At 39.6% G+C, this 22,405-nt stretch overlaps 1 protein-coding gene across 2 annotated transcripts in view; it reads left to right on the top strand.

Annotated features, from left to right (window-relative positions):
- PLPPR5 (phospholipid phosphatase related 5) overlaps positions 1 to 22,405 on the top strand; it is a 124,130-nt gene that overhangs the window by 39,620 nt on the left and 62,105 nt on the right. For both annotated transcript variants that reach the window (XM_030327381.1, XM_030327380.1), the window contains exons 2-3: positions 1,188 to 1,320; positions 5,880 to 6,130. In XM_030327381.1, the coding sequence (XP_030183241.1) occupies positions 1,188 to 1,320; positions 5,880 to 6,130 (384 nt within the window). The remainder of the gene's footprint in view (positions 1 to 1,187; positions 1,321 to 5,879; positions 6,131 to 22,405) is intronic.

Below are 22,405 nucleotides of genomic sequence, written 5' to 3'. Positions count from 1 at the left end.
TCTGCTCAAGTCATGGTCTCACATTTGGTGGAATCAAGTCCTGCATCGGGCTCTGTGCTGACAGCATGGAGCCTACTTGGGATTCTCTCTCTACCTCTGTCTCTCTCTGCTCCTCCCCTGCTCATATGTGCATGCTCTCTAACACACACACACACACACACACACACACACACACACACACACAGCATCAAAAGATCTGGAGCTGAGTCAGCAATTTCTGCTTAGCTTCTGATTGGCCTGATGGGGTGCAAATTATTTAACATCCCTAAGCCTTCATTTCCTCATCCATAAAATGGAGTAATAACACAGGCTTTAATACCTTTCTGCGTGATTTTACAGGCCACTGCAAATGGTATAAACACCAATGGAAAACAGGCAGCTTCTTTAATAAATTAGCAGGTCCTTTAATAAATCAGCATCGTAGAGCAAAGAATCTGTACCAGAACCCAATTTTTCTCCTTACTGGCTCTGTGGCTTTGGGCAATTCATTTGAGTTCCAAATCTTGTTTTTTTCAATTATAAAAGAAGTATGATAATATTTCTGTTTAATGTTTTTTTATGAAGATTATAATGACACATATACTAAAGTATAAAGAATATATTAATGACTATAATTTTTAATACTGTCTCAGAATAGAATAATGAGATTTTGGTGAAGGATAATCTCAAGGCCAAACACATGTGAATTGATTTTTTTCTTGTTATAAAAGTATTAATATAATTTTACCTTAGGATGTCTTTATCCAATCCTTTCAAGAATATTTTCACAGAAAATCTTTGTGATTTCTTTGGCAGTGACAAATTTAAACAAGACATAATCACTTAAAAATAAAACATGGAATTCATTTACATACCAAAAATAAATGAGTGTGTCCTTAAAGCAAAGATCCTTTGTGTGTGTGTGTGTGTGTGTGTGTGTGTGTTAATGAAGTCTTTTAGAAGACAAAAATGGTATGGTCTATTTGTATTCATAATTTACCGGTTTAATACTCTTTTGAATTAAGAGAAAGATGGCTTGTGTATATAAAGTTCTAATAAAAGAGTTTAGTTAAGCAAATATGATTCAGTTTTATATTGAGATTGTTACCACTCAAAGGAGTTACTTTTCTGCATTTTTTAAAAATAAGATTATTCTACAGTATACTTGTTAAATTCTAATGTTCTTTAACCTTTTATTTCCTTGCAAGATAATAGTTGGAGAAACTGCTGTGTTTTGCCTACAACTAGCCACACGGGACTTTGAAAACCAGGAGAAAACTATTTTAACTGGAGATTGTTGCTATATAAACCCACTGGTGCGGCGAACTGTACGATTTCTGGGTATGTGTTCATTGAATTATTTTTATTGTTGCCAAAACCATGTTTATGTATAAGCTAACCCTTAAAATGATCAGCATTTTAGCCCTATGCAAATATTGGATTATATTTTATTTGAAATGTTTCAGTTTGATTTTAAAAATAATATTGCATATGACGTTCTCTCATATTGTATGACTCTACTTCAGGTGTCATTTCCATATTATTTTAAGGAAAAAAGAACGCCACACTTGGATGTTTTCATATTCTTTTTTTTTTTTTTTTAATTTTTTTTTCCCAACGTTTTTATTTATTTTTGGGACAGAGAGAGACAGAGCATGAACGGGGGAGGGGCAGAGAGAGAGGGAGACACAGAATCGGAAGCAGGCTCCAGGCTCTGAGCCATCAGCCCAGAGCCTGACGCGGGGCTCGAACTCACGGAGCGCGAGATCGTGACCTGGCTGAAGTCGGACGCCCAACCGACTGCGCCACCCAGGCGCCCCATGATGTTTTCATATTCTTTAAGAAACTAAAAATTATATAATTAAAAGAAATTATTTACTGGGCTTATGAAACTTCAGAAACAATGCTTAAAGAGAAATGATAATCTAGTCATATTGCTGAGCATCATGAAAGACAAGAAAAATAGATTGGCAAATAAAAGATATGTTGTATAGCGCGCCTGGTGGATCAGTCGGTTAGTGTCCGACTTTTGATTTCAGCTCAGGTCATGTTCTCCCAGTTGTGAGACTGAGCCCTGCATCGGGCTCCATGCTGAATGTGGAGCCTGCTTGGGATTCTGTCTCTTTCCCTCTGTCTCAAAATAAACACATAAACTTAAGAAAGACACCTTGGTGCTCCTGGGTGACTCAGTTGGTTGGTTACTTGTCCATCTTTGGCTCAGGTCGTGATCTCACGGTTGGTGAGTTGGAGTTCGAGTCCCGCATGCGTCTCTCTGCTTTCAGTATAGTTTCTGCTTTGGATCTCTCTCCTGCTCTCTCTCTCTCTCTCTCTGCACCACGCTCCCTCACCGCCCCCCCCCCCCCACATGCACTCTCTCTCTCTCAAAAATAAAAAATAAACATTAAAAAAATAATAACAAAACATATGTTGTATTTTTAATTACCATGTGTAGCTCTCCATGTTGCATTACCTCTGAGCTTTTTTTTTAAATGTCAACAAAAATGCACTGGTGATTTTATTAGAAGAAAAGATTTACTATCACTATATTGGACACCTGAAACTAACATAACATTGTATGTTAACTATACTGGGGTTAAAGTTAAAAAAAATATAAAAAAATTTAAAAAGCATTTATTGATGACGTTAACCTTCAGTCTGAAATTCTAGCACTAATACATATAAGTATTGATAAGTTATTGCAGATCATTTCAATTCAGTAGAAATTTTGCCAAGACAAATTTTTAACTGACACAGTAAAGTTTAATATAAATTATTATTTCTTGTATTTATCAGGTTAAAAAGTATTTCTGTATATACTATACTAGATAAAATTTAAGATAAATTCTGATCTGTATTTAGATTAAGATTAAGGATAGTGTACCCTTCAATATACTTCTCATAGCAGTGGGATCAAGATGAAGACTTTGGAGATATTATGCACAGATAAGCAAAGCTATATATAATCCTACTTAAAGACTAATCAAATGTCATCATGCCTATGAATCTCTCTAAAGATGGGAGGTTTTCATATCTAAGACTGTTCTTTTTATTGCCATCAAGTTATACATCTCCAGAGCCCTCATTTATACTAAGTGATAACTTTTCTATGAAACTTTACAATTATTTTTTTTTGCATGCATCAATACTATGTTCTTGACTTGTTTATCTTTGCATGAGAGACATTTAATAACAAAATAAGCAATAATATACTCCAAACTAAAAATGATGAACTTGACACTGTCCAAAATACTGTTAAAGCAAATTTTATTATCCCTACTTAAGTAAATATTTTTCAGCATTTGCACACATATTACTAAGGAATATATACAGTAAAGCATATTTGAAAGACTATACACAGTAAAGCATGCTTTAAATCTCTGTATGTTTCTTATTATATGATTTTATGAAATATTTAGGATTGCTTGATTTGTTTCTTTTCCCTTGTTCATTATGATTTGGATGTTTCCAGTTTGTTATAATGGGAAGTTTATAAGCAAAATATTACTGCATCATAGGGCATCATTCTTTTTTTAAAGTATGATTTGATTTGATTTGATTTTTTATTTTTTTTTTAATTTTTTTTTTCAACGTTTATTTATTTTTGGGACAGAGAGAGACAGAGCATGAACGGGGGAGGGACAGAGAGAGAGGGAGACACAGAATCAGAAACAGGCTCCAGGCTCTAAGCCATCAGCCCAGAGCCTGACGCAGGGCTCGAACTCACGGACTGCGAGATCGTGACCTGGCTGAAGTCGGACGCTTAACCAACTGCGCCACCCAGGCGCCCCTTGATTTGATTTTATAGAGAGAGCATGAGCAGGGGAGAGAGGGAGGGAGAGGGAGAGGGAGAGGGAGAGGGAGAGGGAGAGGGAGAGGGAGAGGGAGAGGGAGAGGGAGAGGGAGAGGGAGAATCTTAAGCAGGTCCCACGCTTAACATAGAGCCTGATGTGGGGCTCAGTCCCACAACCTTGTGATCATGACCTGAGCTGAAATGAAAAATCAGCGGCTCAACCAACTGAACCACCCAGGTGCCCCAGGGCATTGTTCTTTGTACGGATTTTATTCTGGCGATCAGCACAGTGGATACTGTCATGGGATCTCACTTTAAAGTTTCTTTATAGTCAACTACAATACTGGTCTTGGGCCTGATGCACTGAATATTTTAATTCAAAAGCACATTTGGGAACTTTGCAAGCATGAAGAGACATTTCCATATCCGTATCAAATACTTTTCTCTACTTTAAACAGGAAAACTTTCCTTTAAACAGGAAAACAGCAGATAAAGAGAATGGTTTGGTTAAGTAAAATGAGTACATCTTAGCCTAGATTCCAAGGGAGTAGAGATGAAGACTTACCATTTAGGTTTCCATGCTGGGCCATGATGGTTGGAAGGAGAGTTTATGTGCATTAACATTTTATTGAGTTCCATTTTCTTTCATTTCTCTGCTTCTCCTAAATTTCTTCTTTTGCTAACATTTACTTGTATGACTCATGAAATGCTGGGAAGATGTAAAGAAAAAGCTTTTTATTATTTGCTTTTAGAATTTTTAGACAAAGGGACAACTAAGGTCTTGTCTCATTGCCATTTGTATACACATAGAGTTTGCTATGTGCAGGTTTGTGTGCATGAGCCTTTTATAATCTTATATAATATTTCAAAAATTAAAAGGATAGCCATGCATCTGATACTGGAAAATTATTTGATCCTGTACAACTTTCCTGGTGACTTCCTACACAACAGCCAATGATTATGTAAAGATTTAGCAAACAAACAATCCTGAAATGTAGAACTAAGAAGAAAGCTGTCTGATTATTATAATAGAACTATATGGCTTTTTAATAAATGAACTGTTTGGGAAATATTCTTTTGGTATAATTTTAAAATACCTGATGGAATTTTATTTCCCCAAATTATAAAAGAATAAATCTCTTCACATTGGTACCACATCCTCAAAGGCTGTAGCTGTAAGTTTAATTGAAAACGATGCCAAGGAATGTATTTTGCCTATGCTACCTGAGGAGAAAAATAAGTTTTGGTTCTAATGACCAATGGCATTGAATGTGGAATATTTTTTAATTTGAATAAATTGTCAAGTTCTCACAAAAGGGGACAAAAATTCTGTAGATACTTAATTTTATACCTTCAGATAACCAAAGCAAATACATTTTAATGCTGTGAAGATAATTGAAAAATTATAATTTTGTTTGCATTATTATTTACGAAATTGCCCAAAATTTGATAAACTAAATTCCAACCATAAAAGAGAAGGTGGGACTAAGTTACTAGCTGTAAAGTGGCTTTTTAAGATGTTTTTGTGAAAGCAGTGTAGAGATTAATCTGAAACATTCTTCTTTACTTAAGATTTTCCATGACATTTAAATGAAAACTAATGGTGTTGGATTTTACTGCTAAATGGCATCTCCAGCAGAGTTAATATCAGTCCGAATGGGTTTAAGAGGCATAATCAAAGGGAGACAACTGCTTTGCTTTATGTTTGTAAGGTGCGAAATATTTTCAAAATAGGGAAAAACAAAGATTGCTAACATTAGTTGAAGGTGAGAGACTGAGCCCTCTCCAGAGAAACGTGTCTCCTTTTTAAAAATCACATTATCCAAACACAGTGTTAGAATATATCTTCTTCTTTTATCTTATAAACCTGCCATGCATAAAACTGTAGCCAGTGGTAGACAGCTCAATATGTTAAATAATTTAGCTCTCCCACCACTCCAGAAAGCAAAGAACTGGAGAGAAGTGGAAGTGGAGGGAACCATATGTTTGTAAGTGTATTTTATAGTGTCTAAAATATTTCCATGTTGGTTTATTGTAAACTGAAATACAAAAACAAAACAAAACAAAAACAAAAACAAAACCCGTTAAAATGGTTTGTTTTCTTCCTCAGGTATTTATACATTTGGGCTATTTGCTACAGATATCTTTGTAAATGCTGGGCAAGTAGTTACCGGGAATCTGGCTCCACATTTTCTTGCCCTGTGTAAGCCCAACTATACAGCACTTGGATGTCAGCAGTATACACAGTTCATCAGCGGGGAAGAGGCCTGCACGGGCAACCCAGATCTCATCATGAGAGCAAGGAAAACGTTTCCATCCAAAGAAGCGGCTCTCAGTGTCTATGCAGCTATGTATCTGACAGTAAGTAAGGATTATTAACCAGTCTTAGTCTGTCCTTCTGTTAATTCTCCCAATGAAGAAATTATTTTTCTCTGCCATAATGGAAGTCACATTAACAGCTTTCTGTAGGCCATTTAATTTATTTTTAATAATAGCTGTTTGTACTGTGGATAAAATTAAGTCAGTTGACTCTCATGAGATTATGTGTGGGTAGTGGTTGCATTAAAAAATATAGCCATTAGCATTTCTATTTGAGAATATGTTTGTCTTTATGTTAAATAGGGTTTAATGGAAACAAATTTGTCCCATAGCAGTCCCCATAATCTTGCAATAGCCCAATTAAGAAAACTACCCAGGCCTCTCAGCTGCCTACTCAAGCTCTAATATTCTCTGGTGGTGGTGGGGAAGGGAGCACTCTTTTTTTAGAAAGATTTTTTTGTTTCATTATTGGTAACTATGTCATCATAATATCTCAACCAGTGTTTTTTTTTTTTTTTATTTATTTAAAAAAAAAATTTTTTTTTTCAATGTTTATTTATTTTTGGGACAGAGAGAGACAGAGCATGAACGGGGGAGGGGCAGAGAGAGAGGGAGACACAGAATCGGAAACAGGCTCCAGGCTCTGAGCTGCCAGCACAGAGCCCGACACAGGGCTCGAACTCACGGACCACGAGATCGTGACCTGGCTGAAGTCGGACGCTTAACCGACTGCGCCACCCAGGCGCCCCTCTCAACCAGTGTTTTAATATTTTCTCACAGAACTAGCCAAAATGTCCTTATAAATTATTTTTTCCTTTATTCTTGAGTCTTTGCCCTCATTTTAGTAGTGAGAGCCAGGCCCCTGGTGTAGCTGTCCGGGACCTCTAGGTGGAAGTAAGTGGTGATGGTCGAGTGCTTTACTGAGACGCAGGAGCAGAAACAAGGGGAACCTTGGCAGGTAGCTCTTGGCCCCTGCATTCCTGCCATCAGCCTTTTCCTCCATCACCACGATCTGCCTTGCAGCTATGGAGCTGGGCTCCAGAAAGCGTGCTCTGTAGGCTTTTCCATGGCTACAGTAAGAGGTTCAGAGAATTTAAATGCCTTCGGGGGTTCTCCTTTCTAATGGTGCCCATAGCTACTTTCTTCTGATTTTAGCTCATTGACAGGAGATCACAAACAAAATTTGAAACCAAATTTATCACTGCTAATGACTTGAAAAAACTCAGACTTATTTTTACCCTCAAAGAGGTATTTGATTATGGAAATATCTCTGATATTCTTAATGCAATCATGTCTGCTTATCTCAAAAAACAAACAAAGAGCCAAGCAGTAAAATACCCCATGACACCTCTACTTGAGATCGGAAATAAAATTACTAAACAACAATTTAGGAGGGGAAATTTAGCATTGTACATAACATTCGCAGTGGCAGGGTAATTTTGGAGGCCATGAATGTATGCATTTTAACATTTCTAAAGTTTTCAGGCCAAGCTAATTCTATCCCTCACAGCCTGGACTTTTTAAAAAATCCCATCAAACAGGATTTTATAGAGTTAAAGATCAAATCCCATCCTATCCATTTTCTCTTCCACTGTCTTCTGACTTCTGTACAGTTTGTTAGTTACAACTCCCTTTTTCCCCTCTCGGTGTGCTCCCAACTCCATTCCTTTAATTTCCCCTGATTTCTTTATTCCATCAGCTTTACTTTCTGTTTCCCATTCTTAGGTACTTCTAGACTTGATATGAAATCTGTTAATCCATGCATATTCTTTCCTATGCTAACCTGCTTGATGACATGTTACACCTCTTTTAGAATATGAAGCATTCAGCCTTAAAATGCAGATTTAAAACTTGAGTGAATCAGAAGTCAGAAAATACTTTCCATTCATTGTCATCACGTCTAAATCTGACACTGGTATTTGTATCTGAGTATGAATTGCAAATGTACCTGCATATACATATGTGATCAAACCAATGACTTGAGACAAATGCTAGAATACTCTCTGAATCCAAACAAATCCTGTTATATTATTTTAGCACTTAATAGATGGTAGATTTTGCTGTATAACCAGCATTTGCAAATGGTGGCAAGTGTGCTAGTATTGTAAATACTTGATCTTTTTGTTCTGCCAAAATTGTGTTTTCAAAGGCATTGCTTTTAGGACAAGGCATTATCTTTTTAAGTACTGGCGAAATCTTAATATCTTACCTTGCCTCTAGTCAGCTGGCATGTATTTTAGCAACTTCTTGGATATGTGTATATATATATATATATATATATATATATATATATACACACACACACACACACACACACACACACATACATATACATATATATAATAGATACATAATTATCTGTATATTATATAATTATTATTATAGAAAATATTCATTGAGAATTTGTTATGTGTCAAGCACCAAGTGCTTCACTTTTACTAATTCATTTAATGTATTACTAATTCTTACTGATGTCTTAAAATTTATTCTTTATTTATTGTAACTACTATTTAGGTAATGATTGATTATTGGTGCTAATTTTTTGAATCCTCATAAAAACTCCGTGAAGTATGTGGCATTATTATGCCCATTTTATAGATGAGGACACTCAGAAAGTGAAGTAACTCGTCCAGATCCATAGAACCACACATTTTCCTGGCTACAATGATTCCGAGTATTCCAGAGAAGGAATCACTGAATCATACTAGCCCTAACGTATGCATGATCAGCTGAATTTCCTCCTGCTGCCACATAATCTCAGCATCCATCAAGGTTATGGTTGAGGGTTCAGATGGTAGATATGTTTAGAGAAAAAAACATTTAACAACACTGCAACTCTTGGAAATCTTCTAACATTAAAACGTGGTTCAGACTAAAAGTCAGGATTCCTACTTGTAATTACATTGAAGGGTACCTCTGTATTTTTAACAATAGATTCTGTTCTCTACTAACTCCTTTTCTCTCTTCCCTACACCCATTTATGAGTATGTGAGTGTGGGTGGCTGCCATGGCAACTCTGAATATAACTCCTGCTGCAAATGTAGGCATTACAGTCAGGTTTTGCTGTTATATTTGATCCCATATACATATATATTTCTTCCCAGTTTCACTAGAGACACCTTGGGAAAACTTTATAATAGAAGTGTCGGGGTATTTCGAGCTAATACAGTCTCGTGAAATGCTTGCCAGAATTTTGATGAGTAGGTATATAGGAGAAAATAGCCATATAATCAGTATTTTCTGTGGAAACAGGCTTATTGCTGTATTTAGATATATGTTTGTTTAATGTTGTGTGTGATAAACATATGTACATACATAATAAAAATAAATAAGCCATATTATGAAGTATATGAATAAGAACTGAGAAATATTTTTCTGATGTTTCTCTTTGTGGATTAGTAAATAAAATTAAGGAACTTGAAGTCTCCTTTAGCATTTGACTTTAATTAAGGCTTTTGGGGATAATTTGATAACAGAGTTGTTCTCTTTTGCTTTACTGAGAACTTTCAGGGGAAAAAAATCCCTATGCCTATTTTTGCAAATGTTGTTGATTTCCCAGGAAAACATTCTGAAGGTTATTTAACCCTCAACCATTACATTTATAATTCAGTGTTAAGTCACATTGGAATAATATTTAAATTTAGCTTTGTGTTATTCATTTCATATAAAGCGAGCAGTTTTTCTAATTGTAAAATGAACTTCAAAGTTGAGAATGAGAAACAGTGTTTCATGACTTTCCAGTTGACCTTATAAATCAGAGACAGGAAGACATAAAATGATCTCTTTAGGTTACTTCCAATTATGACCTTATATTGACTCTCTGAAAAAGAAAGAAAGAAAGAAAGAAAGAAAGAAAGAAAGAAAGAAAGAAAGAAAGAAAATAAAGAAGGGAAGAGAGAAGAAGAGAGGGAGAAAGAAAGAAAGAAGAAAGGAAAGGAAAGGAAGAAAATGAAGAAGGGAAGAGAGAGAGGGAGAGAGGGAGGAAGAAAGAAAGAGGAAAGGAAAGGAAAAAGGAAAGGAAAGAGGGAAGAAAGAAAGAGGGAGGGAGGGAGGGAGGGAGGAAGGAAGGAAGGAAGGAAGGAAGGAAGGAAGGAAAGAAAGAAGGGGTCAGCTACACTTGTTGGCCTGTTATTATTTTTGGTTGTGAACAAACCACCCTTCAAAACAAGAATTTGCTGTCCTCAGGATTCTGTGGGTTTTACTGGTCCTTAGAACCTTGCTTCTCTCATGTGTTGTGTTCAGCTAGGGGTAGATGGGGCTGGGACAGCTCAATAGCTGGGCCTCACTCATTCTCAAGAGATTTTCTCTGAGAGCATTCGAGAGCATCTGAGAGCAGCTTTCCAAGAGAGCAGAGACCTGAGCTACAGGGCGTCTTGAAGCTTATGCTCCAAAACTTGTTCACCATCCCCATCTCTGGACTCTGTTGGTCCAAGCAAATCCACAAGGCCAGCCCAGATTGATGGGAGCAGAGAAACAGACTCCACCTATAAATGGGAGGCGCAGTACAATCAGACTGTAAAGAAGTTGATGTACTAGGAAAAGAGGAATTTGTGGATATTAAACAGCTCACTGCAGTCTTTTCCCAGAATATTAGCGGAAAGCTCTGAAGTATCATTACCCCCCACCTTGTTGATGTCCAGTCTTTGGCATCTACATGCTCTTGCTGCCCACACAGCCACCTTTTATAATAATCTCATGACGTCCCATGTGCACATGGGCTGCCACAGGCTGCCAAGACGAGGGTTAAATAAACAAGACCCACTGGTATCTGTTTGCCCTTCGTTTAGTAATATTTTACCTAATCTGTGTAGGGGCATGAACAGCTCCTCAGTGTGGGGTACAGGAATTTGGGGGATGCATGGCAGTTTTCCTGCAGCCTTTGATTTCATGAGACTGGTCAGGGATTGTGTTTGAAGGCGAAATATCAAAGTGGGTGGAAGGTAAAGCTCTGGGCTGCCCTCATGTATTTGCCTTAGGTGACTGATGAGATCTGGCTGCTATCAGAAGGCCATTCCTCTAAATCTTCCCTGCTCAGAAGTAATTTAACGCTGAAGTGTGTACGATCCCTGTGCTCTAGATTTCAAATGAGCAAATCTGTGGTCTACTAGATAATATATTAAAAGGTATTTAGTGGGCACTCACTCATAAAGTGACTGCTATACTATTACTGTGACTACTGTTGCCGGGACCACTGGTATTAGTCGATGGACAATTTTTTCCTGTCAGCCTTCAGCCAAGTGTCATAGGGGATGGGGACGTTACTAAAGACATCTGCAAAGTACCCATTTAGTTCCAATGTTTTCGTTACCATGGCCCCCTTTTATAATTTACCTTCTTCTACCACACTCCTCCATGAACTTTATATTTCTAAATCTTCTAATATGATGCTTTCCCATCTCAACTTAGGCCCAAATATTATTTAAAAAAAATTTTTAATGTTTATTTTTGAGAGAGAAAGAGGGAGTGCGAACAGAGGAGGGGCAGAGAGAGAGGCAGACACAGAATGCAAAGCAGGCTCCAGGCTCTGAGCTGTCAGCCCAGAGCTGGATGCGGGGCCGAACTCACCAACCGTGAGATCATGGCCTGAGCCAAGGTCAGACGCCTAACTAACTGAGCCACTCATGCACGCGTAGGCCTAGATATTAAACAGTGGCCCATGATAAAAAATATATAATAATGCTGTTATGAAATTGTACACATACAATTATTAAAATGGCACACATACAGCTATTAAATATAAAGCAGTAAATGATTGAAGATGCCTGGATACTCTGCATCTTTACCTTAGTTTTATCTGGCTTCTGTAAGTGCCATTATAACTGGGTATTCTGGGATTGACTCATCACTTTATAATGGTTTCTGGTTCCCCAGTCACATCCCAGAAGTTCCTGTGTCTTCCACAATGTATCAGAACCAGTAAGCAGCATGAGATCACCATTGCTGCCAACTGACTTAATACAATTCCGGCCAACAGCAAAGAGTACTGACATTTTAGTTAGTGCCTGTGGGTGGGCTTCTTGTGGGTAAATATACTATTCTATTAAGCTCTTAGAAATATTGAAAAGTATGTCATAGAATTCCGTTAATATGTCTGGGGCTTCCTAGGTGTTCAGCAACTCCAGGTTCGGGATTTCTGGCAGTACTAGCACATTCTATTTAGGAAAACAGGACTTACTCGTATAGGACAATATAAGACAGAGTCAGCCCTGTGTTATCACTTTTGTAGGCCCTAGGCACTTGTGTTTTCAGGACCTCCTCTGCCATTGAAAATATGTATATGCTTTACAGCCTCATTGCTATAAAAACAAATTAATAAATAACGTATATTAAATATTTTCTTCAACCTGAATGTTCACTTTTCCTTCTGATTTTCAAGGAAATTAAAACAGTTTTATTGGTCCCTACAAGTATCTGGGATCTAAGTTCCATGCCTACTGGATAAGTTTGCCCTAGAGATAGTGCATAATAAAGTTCTAGATGGAATATGAATGTTAGTGTATCTGGTGATGACAGTGAGAGCCATTCAGTATCCAGGAAGGAAAAGATCACCGTGGACAAGTACCATCGGGGAGTGCTTCAGTGGGAAGTGGCACTTGGCCTGGGTCTTGAAGATGAATATGATTTGAATAGGTAAAGAAGAGGCATTCCAGAGATGGGGACAATGAAAGCAAAGACAGCAAGCAAGAAACAGCAGATACAATTAGGAACTAGTAAGGGGAAACCTCAGATGGGGAGTATATATGGGATTTAAGGATTAGCAAGAATAAATAAATCAGAAAGTCACTGTAAACCAACCTGAGGCTTCACATTTGGGTTAATAAGTAAGACGGGGTTGAAAACTGACATTACAGCAGTGCTTCCGAATTATTTTACTTAATTCAATTCCATAAATATATATGGAATACCTATAATGCATTAAGCCTGAACATACTGATATCAAATCCTTCTGAAGTTTAAAATGGTCCGATAGAGCATAAAGAGGGAATTAAAAGGGAGAGAAACTAAAAGTAAAGGGAATGTTATAAGGAGATTGTCAAAGAATCTCAGATACGAAATAAGGATTTGAAGATTGAGAGCCCAGTGCTGATGAGACCAGAGTCAGATAAAATGAAGTGAGATGAAATGAAATTCCTAGTTTCTGAGAAATGGAATGAGCTTGGGCGCCATGAGCTGCTATCAGCCTGAGCCACGGCAGACTGAGTATAGCTTTGAGTAGTTGGGAATCCCTAAGCATTTTCTCTTAGAGCACAGGAATAGGAAAGCCGGACCTAGACCCACAACCAGTGCTCCTGTATGCATTGCAGGGTTTACACACCGTCACCGCTTACTTCGATGCTTTGGCTAAACTTAGCCAAATCCCTGGGCCCGAGTTTAGTACTGTGTCCTGCTCTTAGATTTCAGCCCTCAGTCCTCCGGCTTCCATTTATGAGAAAGTAACAGTCTAGCCTCATCCTAAGTACTTTTTTTTTTATAGGCCTTAGTCTTCACAGTGACTGGAATGAAAGTATGGCTGTCTTCATTCTACAGGTAACAAAACTGAAGATGCAAGAGGCTAATTAGCTTGCCCAAGGTTATATAGCTAGTATTTGCTAGAACCAGAAATACAATGCAGGCCAGTATTGACTCTAAAGCCAGTATTTGGTCTTTTATATCACACTACTTCCTGGCATGTGCCCCAGTGAAAAGGAAGCGGCCACATGCCAGTCATGAAGAAAACTGGCCAATTGATTTTTTTTTAACGTTTATTTATTTATTTTGAGAGAGAGGGAGAGAGAGACAGAGAGCATGAGCAAGGGAGGGGAAGAGAGAGAGGGAGAGAGAATCCTAAGGAGGCTCTGTGCTGTCAGTACAGATCTCACAAACCATGAGATCATGACCAGAGCCAAAATCAAGAGTTGGATGCTCAACCAATTAAGCCACCCAGGCACCCCTAGTCCATTGATTTTAATTGAACATCACACGATATGAATTAGGAAGGTTGTTGAAAAACTGTACTCCATAAATTCCTGTCCCATGTCCTATTTTCCAGATAGCCAAATTGCTCAAACCCTAAAAGTAATATAAATGGTCATGATTATTGGATTTTAATTGTACTTTTGATTGTAAGTGAATGTTGTATTCTTATGATTCTTAATTTTTAATATCCTATGTTCTACACATCATTTGAGATGCTAAAGAACTTTAATTACTTTTGAAATGACAACTTTTATGTTACCTTTTACTTCTTTACAATGTACAGTAATTGGATACATAATAACCTAACCAGCATTGGCGGTGCTTAATGCTCATTAGACCTCCGTGGTAGGCACTATCGCTTTGATGGGGTCCAACAGAACCCAGTTTAACAATGGGGAGCTCTACATGTGTGGTCAAGCATTGCATCTCTTTCATGCCCAATAACACACCCACATCCATTTTTCAAAAGACGCATCAAGCTTTGCCGCAGAAGGCATGGCCTTGCTCCTGAGCTCCAGGAGCCAACACGGTGATTCTCATAGCTCTGGACTGTATGCTTTCTGCCGAGACATCTCAAGCACCATAGAACCTGTGGATCCGTGGCCCAAGTAGCAGGGCTGCTTGCCCTACAGCCTGTACTTGTTGTAGAGCCCTTTTCTTCTCCAGGCCCCACTTAGAGCTGGCAGCTTTTCATATCATCTGGTATATAGGCCAGAACAATATTCATAGGTATGAGATGTGTTTCCCCAAGAACACATAGTGATCTGAGGGTGTTGCGCTTCCTTTTTTGCGGTAGTGGTACAAGATGCAATAATTTGTCTTTTAAAGCTTTGAGGGGATGTTTAGCACACCCCTGGCCAATGGATCCCTAAAAACTTTACTGATTTCCCAGGCCCCTGAATCTTACAGGGTTTATCTCCCAAGAGCTGGAATGCGTGTATCTTTCCAAGACCTCCAGTGTGCTGACCATCTTTTATCTTGCTTGATCAGCATGATATCTTTGATGCAAAGAATCAATACGATGGTCTCTTCAGACTATGATCTGGCAAAGAGCAGGAGAGTTAATGCATAGGACTGACATAAACCATGATGTAAAACTTTGCCTGTTCCATGTGAATGTGAACTGTTTCTCATCCTTTTTATTTTTTTTTTAAATTTTTTTAATGTTTATTTATTTTTGAAGGAGAGAGAGAGACAGAGAGTGAGTTGGGGAAGAGCAGAGAGAGGGAGACACAGAATCCAAAGCAGGCTCCAGGCTCTGCGCTATCAGCACAGAGCCTGATGCGGGACTTGAACTCACAAACTGTGAGATCATGACCTGAGCCAAAGTCGGACGCTTAAGCAACTGAGCCACCCACGCGCCCCTCTCATTCTTTTTCTTGAACAAGATAGAAAGGAATGCATTTGACAAATCAGTGGTCACTACTACTTAGCTAAGATTCAGGAGACTGTAGTTTTTCTCCAGGATTTGTCCAGCCTGGTTAATTAAATGGAGTTATGATAAGAACCACTACCCCTACATTCTTGAGATCCTAAGAGGTAGATAAATCTCCACCATCCCCCCTTCCTTAATGCAGTATTGTTTTTGATTCACTATCTTGGCAGGAGTGGGGATATAGTTTCATAAGCTTCCTATTAAATTCCCCCAATAGTCTACCTGCCAAGGGGAAAATGTCCACTAGATGTGTTCACAGACCTAGTAGACTTTGGCCCAGGTTCACTTACTGCCTAGTCCCCATGGGACCTTAAAGCAGGGAGCCATGATGATGCTAATTCAGGTCTCCAGGCAATCAGTGTCCCCTTAGACTTTTTGTTCAATAGTCCTCAAAATGCCTCGATATTCTCCTCTCCCCAATATGTAGTCACCTGAATAAATGGTCATAGGTCCTTTTGGGGAAGGACTGGGAAAATCATTACAATACATACTTTCTGTAGTGTTGTAGGGTCCTTCCCTCTAGAGACCTGCTGCCTCTTCAGTCAGTGAGTTTCATTCCAGTTTGGTAACTGCACAAAGGATTGAAACTTTCATTGGGGCATCCACTTTCAGCTCTGCATTCTTGTTAACTTGTGGGTATGTAATGAGTAGTCTTCTGGGCTCCTTATCTATTTTGCCTCTAGGGCACACTATGTTCTATAAATCATCTCCAAAACTTTCTGCAGGTCAAGTCACCTTGCCTGTCACTCAGGGCCTTATGCATTGTTATGATAATTGAGACACAGCCCCCTAACCCCCACCATTGCTCCTACGATTAAGCACTGGCCACTGGCTTCTGTTTCTTCAGGCACTCCATGGTCTGCATGGATATAAAGGACCCAGCTCTGTGGTAACCTCCCCTACCAATGACCTTGGCTTATGGAGGAGAGGCACCCCTCAACTCCTGCACCCTGCTACTGCCCCTCTCACTAGCACATTCCTCGTGCCTCAGTGAATGGTACATCCATGAGGTCCTCCCATGGTACATCATCCTCTGGTGGGTCCTTGAGGCTCATGTTACATGTCCAGCAATGTCACTTCTCAGAGCCTTTTAATTCCTTCTTCCACTGTCTGCCGAAGCAATTCAGGCATGTCAGCTTCATCGAGAAAAAGTAATCATTTTCTCCAAGCTTTTAGGAGCCTGCGCAGCAAGGAGTTTTTACTGTTCCCCAGGGGCCTTGCAAGAGTATTAAATTCCATATCCCCAGGGAGAGTGTCCTCATGTCCACAAACTCTCCCTTATCCTGTTTCTGTTTCAGCATCCTTGATAAAGCACCCTCAAAATCCCACCACGTAGGTCTCCCCTGGCTCCAACTGGTATGCGCTGGCTAATTCTTGCAGCAGTTTTGGGGCAGAGTCGCTTTCTTTCCTTATTCCGTTTATCACATCCTGGCAACTAAGCCCCAGTGGTTGGCCTGGCAGCCAGGAAAAGAGGTGGGAGCAGATCATGAGTGGACCCCTATTGCACTGGGGGAAAGAGGCTTCTCACTTCCCCACTCAAAAGTCCCTGGTATGGGTGGGGCTGGGAGGAGTGCTTGTCCTGAATAGGTAGGGGTGGTAGCCACGTCTGAAGGCTCTGAGCATTTAGAGGAATCTGATGAACCAAAATATTCATGTACATCCACTCAGATTTCCCCATCTCCATGTCAGGGTGTTAGATTTTTCTAACTAAAGTCCTGACCTTGGCATAATGGACCTGCCTTAGCTGAGCAGTCAGTGATATTTGAAGGTCCCTTGACTCTGAGCTAGTAAGTGCTAAGTTTGGACTTCAGCTTTTTTTACTCTGAAACTCCAGAAACAAGAGCTTTTTTTCTAAGTTCCCAAAGAGGAACTCTGGCCATCACACTCAGTTTTCATTTGTTAACTCTCCTCAGCTTTTCATTTTTCTTCTGTAGGGTGCCAACACAACTTAGTAAGAGTTGGCCAATTTCATTATCCCTCTAGTTAGTCTTTGTTTCCATGGACTTCTCAGCTTCCCATGTCATTGGCCTGGTTAAGTCATTCCTCCCAATTAGGGTGGCCAGCCATCAGACTTCATACTTCCAGTGCTAAAATCAGGAAAGTTTAGTGTAAACCAGGTTAAGTTGATTACCGTGTCTCCACCAGAACATTCTCCCAAGTCACTATTGGTGGGTTTTAGCAATTGGATTGTTACCCGGTGCCTCCATATACTTCACAAGATGGGGGTCCTCATTTCCAGCAAGGACATGTCCCTAAACCCCATCTTATCACCTGTTTTCTTAGATCATCCCAATTCTTAGGATCCTCCACAAAGTGGAAGGCTAAGATAGAATTAGGAGCAGTATTAGAAATACAATTAGGAAGCTACAATTTATGGGAAGCTTGGAGGGAGGTAACACTTGTAAAAGATAGAACCTCTCTGAGAAGTGAGATTGGAGAGGGGGAGTCTCAGAGTGCGGTGCATATTTGGCAAAGTCTCAACCAGTCTTCACCAGAGGTTGCTCATTGGAAAAGCCTCATGTTGGGCATACATGGCCAAACCTTAGTACCCCTGCTGTGCTCCATCACTGGTTTGGGGGCTGGCCAGAGAGATTGTGGCCTCTGCTCAAGCACTGTGAACTACATGTGGACATTCTCAGCTCACTGCCCTCCCTACAGCAGAATGGCTGGCTGTTTCCTGAAGGAAGAGGAGAGCAACTTACCTCTGTGGCTTGCCGCACTGCCTTCATCTTGTTCTCAGAGAGGTTCTATAAGCTAATGCACAGCAAGGGGTTACTACTGTGATGCATTATCTTCCGTGATTTTCTCTGTGCCAAAAATATTTTGAGTGCCTTAACATATAGGAAAAAAAAATTATGGCACTGTAATTTCAGTCATCAGCTCCCCCCACCCCTAAATTGAAGATATAGTTTAAATCGAGATTTCTTGGCACCTTTTCCACCGTCTTACAAAAGAAGTTACCTTCTCCTGTGAACACAGTCTGCTTTGAGCCATTTGTTTATTTATGCCATCTAAAGAAAACCTTGGAACGGGAACAAAGTATTTCAAATAGCAAGGAGAAATCCCTCTATAATAATATAGAAATTTAGAATATAAAAATAACTATTATTACTGAATGCTTACTGTGCTAAGCACTTTACATACATGTATTTATTGCTTTCTCTCCTTTGTCAAACATATTAATCAGGCATCTTTCTATATATAAAAATGTGTGCTATTAGTTTATGTACAATGTAGGGAAATGTGATTTCCTTAGACTTGCTAAAATTTCCACTATCAAAGAACAAAATCAACAACCACACAAAAACCTCCCATTAATTTGAGCCACCATTCCATTTCTGAAAGAAACTTCTAGAAAGATTAGTTTATATTTCTTCACCTTATCAACCAGTTTCAACATGGGTTTTGTTCACCCACCACCCCTCTGCCTGCCGCCTCATACACTCTAATAATACTACTCCTTAGACTTCATCCACAGTGATCTTATCAAAAGCCTCTTCAGGGCTTTGTCTTGCCGACTGTCTCAACAACATGGAGACTCTAGCTCACACCCACCTATCCCAACTTTTCTCTTGTAAGACTTTGAGAACGTTATGTCCCAATTTGCTTCTTCCTTTATTAAGTGCTTTATTGCAATGTTAGAAGACCATCTACCAGTATTTACCATGTCTCTGTTCTTGACCTTTTCTTTCTTCTGTTATCCTTCCCAAGTGCGAGCTCATTCATTAACCCTTCCATGTCTTCAGGAGAACCCCAAACTCCTTCACTGATCTTAACATCTCTCCTGAACTCCAGACTGTTCCTAACTTGAACAGATCGATGTGGTGTTCCATCAGCTCTTTACACTCAACGTTTCAGAAACCAAAATCATAATCATGATCTTGCCATTGCTCCAAATGTGCTCCTGCTTTTGTCTCTTCTGATTTGATTATTGGCATTCCTACCTTCCCAGTTACCCAAGCCTGAAATCTCTGAGTCACCCTCAACCTCTCCCACTTCAACACCCCCACATCCAGATGCCTGATTAATTCTGTTGGTCCCACATTTGGAATATCTTTCAAATCCAAACTCTTCTCCACCCTGCCCCCCATACTCCTACTGTTTGAATTTGGCTCTTTTGTGTCATCTTGCCTTGAGTGTTGCAGGAGCCTCCCAGATAGGCTTCCTGAGAAAATCCTACTCTCGTCCGTCCATACTACATTCTGCCCCTGGAGTCAACACTCCTAAAGCATGAGTGTTAAGCAAGTCTCTCTTTGTATAAAAGCTTTCTGTAGCCTGCCCTTACCAGCCCTTCAAGGGTCACACTCTTACATATGGCAGATGAGGCCCTCTTGGTCCTGGCTAAAATTTATCTTTTCCTATGGTATGTACTGAATTGTGTTTCTTGCCCCACTCCCCAATTCCCTACCCACCAACTTCATATGTTGAACCCCTAACCTCCAATTGATGGTATTTGGGGAGGGAGTCTTTGGGAAGTAATTAGGTGTCTATGAGATGATGAGGGTGGGGTCCTCATGATAGGATTAAATGCCTTTATAAGAAAAGATAGCAGAGAGCAAGCTGTCTGTTTCTCTTGGCCATGTAAAGACACAGCATGAAGGCAGCCATCGGTAAACCAAGAATAAGTCTCTCACCAGAACCTGACCATGTTTGCCCCTGATCTCAGACTTCCTGCCTCCAGAACTGTGGGAAATAAATACCTGTTGTTGAAGCCACCTAGTCTGTGGTATTTTGTTATGGTAGCTTGAGCTCAGACACCTCTCTTATTTCATAATCCCCCCCTTTTTTTTAATGTTTATTTATTTTGAGAGAGAGAGAGGGAGAGAGAGAACTGAGGAGGGGCAGAGAGAGAGAGAGGCAGAGAGAAAGAATCCAGAGCCCAACGTGGGGCTTGAAGTCATGAACTGTGGGATCATGACCTGAGCCGAGATCAAGAGTTGGATGCTTAACCAACTGAGCCACCCAGGTACCTCCATAATCCCTTTTTTCATGAGTTTAGTTCTCAGTTCATGGGAACTCCATTCACACTGGACCATTACCAGACACGAACCACAATAGTTTCATCTACTCCAGTACTTTTACTTTTGCTATTCTCTCCATCCACAGTATTTCCAGTACCTGCAGATACCAGTCTGGTCAAAATTCTATTCACCTGTTATGTATTTGTCAAAATTCTCTACTATCAATAATAGAAAGCGAGTCTGGCTTTAGACAAAATGAAGTGAAAGGGCAGGCTTAGAATCGAGGTTCAGACAATGAGCAGGAGCTGATGGGGTCTGAGCAGCCAGAACCGCAGTCAGAATCAGACCGCAGGAAGGGTGTGGGGAGGATACGCTGCTCTGACCGCAGGACCACGGACAGTTCCACTCCTGCACCTCTTGATGCCTCCGCCAGCATGGCTGCCAGTGGAGTGGATGTTTCACTTTGTCTACTCTCTGTGTGACTCGCAGGCATGTCTGGTTGACTGTGTGTGCATCATGTGCTAGCAGCAGCTGCTTGCCAGGGCTTGGAAGAAGGAGACATCCACCTTTGTGTGGTTTTGGTGGTGGGAAGGAGTATATGCTTCTCATACTGTGGAGTATGTCCTAGTACCAATAAAGGGTTGAGATGCTCTGTAGTAAGAAAAAAAATGCTCTTCACCTTTGTGACCCAGATCAAGGTTGGTCTTTTTGATGTACTGTGTCATCTTTTCAACTGAAGTTAATCTCCCCATCTTTAGTGGCGTACCTCGTATATTTGACACCAAAGCAGATAATGTTTATATATTTTCCTCTATATGGAAAAAGTATTTTCAATTATAGTTATGTGATAACAGTAGTAATCATTATTTTATTGATTCGTTTTTCAGTTTTAAAATAAGCAAGAGTATATTTTAATTTTAAAAACATAAAAATTTAGAACAGTATTTCATGGATTTCTAAAATTAGAACTTAGAAACAAAAATACCATACATTCATATTATTTCATTAGTTCATTGTAATGGAATATTTCATTGTTTCATTATATTATTCCTTAAGTTAAACATAAAAAACTCTCAAGTACTGGGGCACCTGGGCTCAGTCAGTTGGGCGTCCAACTATTGATTTCAGCAGGGGTCATGATCTCATGGTTCGTGAGATCGAGCTCTGTGGCAGGCTTTGCACTGGTGGCATGGAGCCTGCTTGGGATTCTCTCACCCCCTCTCTCTGCCCCTTCCCCTCTTGCTTGCATGTGCGTTCTCTCTCTCTCTCTCTCTCTCTCTCTCTCTCTTTCAAATAAATACACTGAAAAAAACCCAAGTAGTCACACAGATTGGCAGAATTTGAAATCACCCAAGTTCTATTTTTTCATCTTTACAATTACAATCCTATTATGGGTTTTTTCCCTCTCAAATCTGTTTAAATGTAGCAGCATTGCGGTTGGAGATATTCTGTGGCCAAAGCATGCTTAAGTGGCTCCCAACCTTTACAGATGTACTCTGTAGACAAATATGAGTAGCTGAGTCCACATGCCAGAAGTCAGATGTATAGTTTGGAGTTCTTCAAATTAACTTCCATGTACAATAAAATAATATTTATTAGAGATTATGCAATAAAATGTGCTCATCTGAAGCTTACATATATGTTCTTAACATTCAGTGGTAATTGCAGCAATTAGCTCAACTTAGACCAATGTCCCACTTACCATTGTTCTATAACAAATCACCCTAAACTTGGTGGCATAAAACGATTTACTATGTTCACAGATTTGCAGGTCAGATGCATGAAAAAGACACAGCATGGCTATCTTGTCTCTGCTCCACGATGTTCTGGCCTCAATTGGGAAGACTCAAAGTCTGACAGACTGTGTCTTGATATCTGGGGCATGGAAGATTGCTCATTCAGGTGTCTGCATCTGGGCTGGGACTTGAAGACTAGGGCTGCCCTCACATGGCCTTTCCATGAGCC

Source organism: Lynx canadensis, chromosome C1, assembly GCF_007474595.2.
Source record: "Lynx canadensis isolate LIC74 chromosome C1, mLynCan4.pri.v2, whole genome shotgun sequence".
In the NCBI taxonomy this organism is placed as follows: Eukaryota; Metazoa; Chordata; class Mammalia; order Carnivora; family Felidae; genus Lynx; species Lynx canadensis.
The sequence above is the reverse complement of the archived record's forward strand: the minus strand, read 5'-3'. Positions and strand labels throughout refer to the sequence as shown.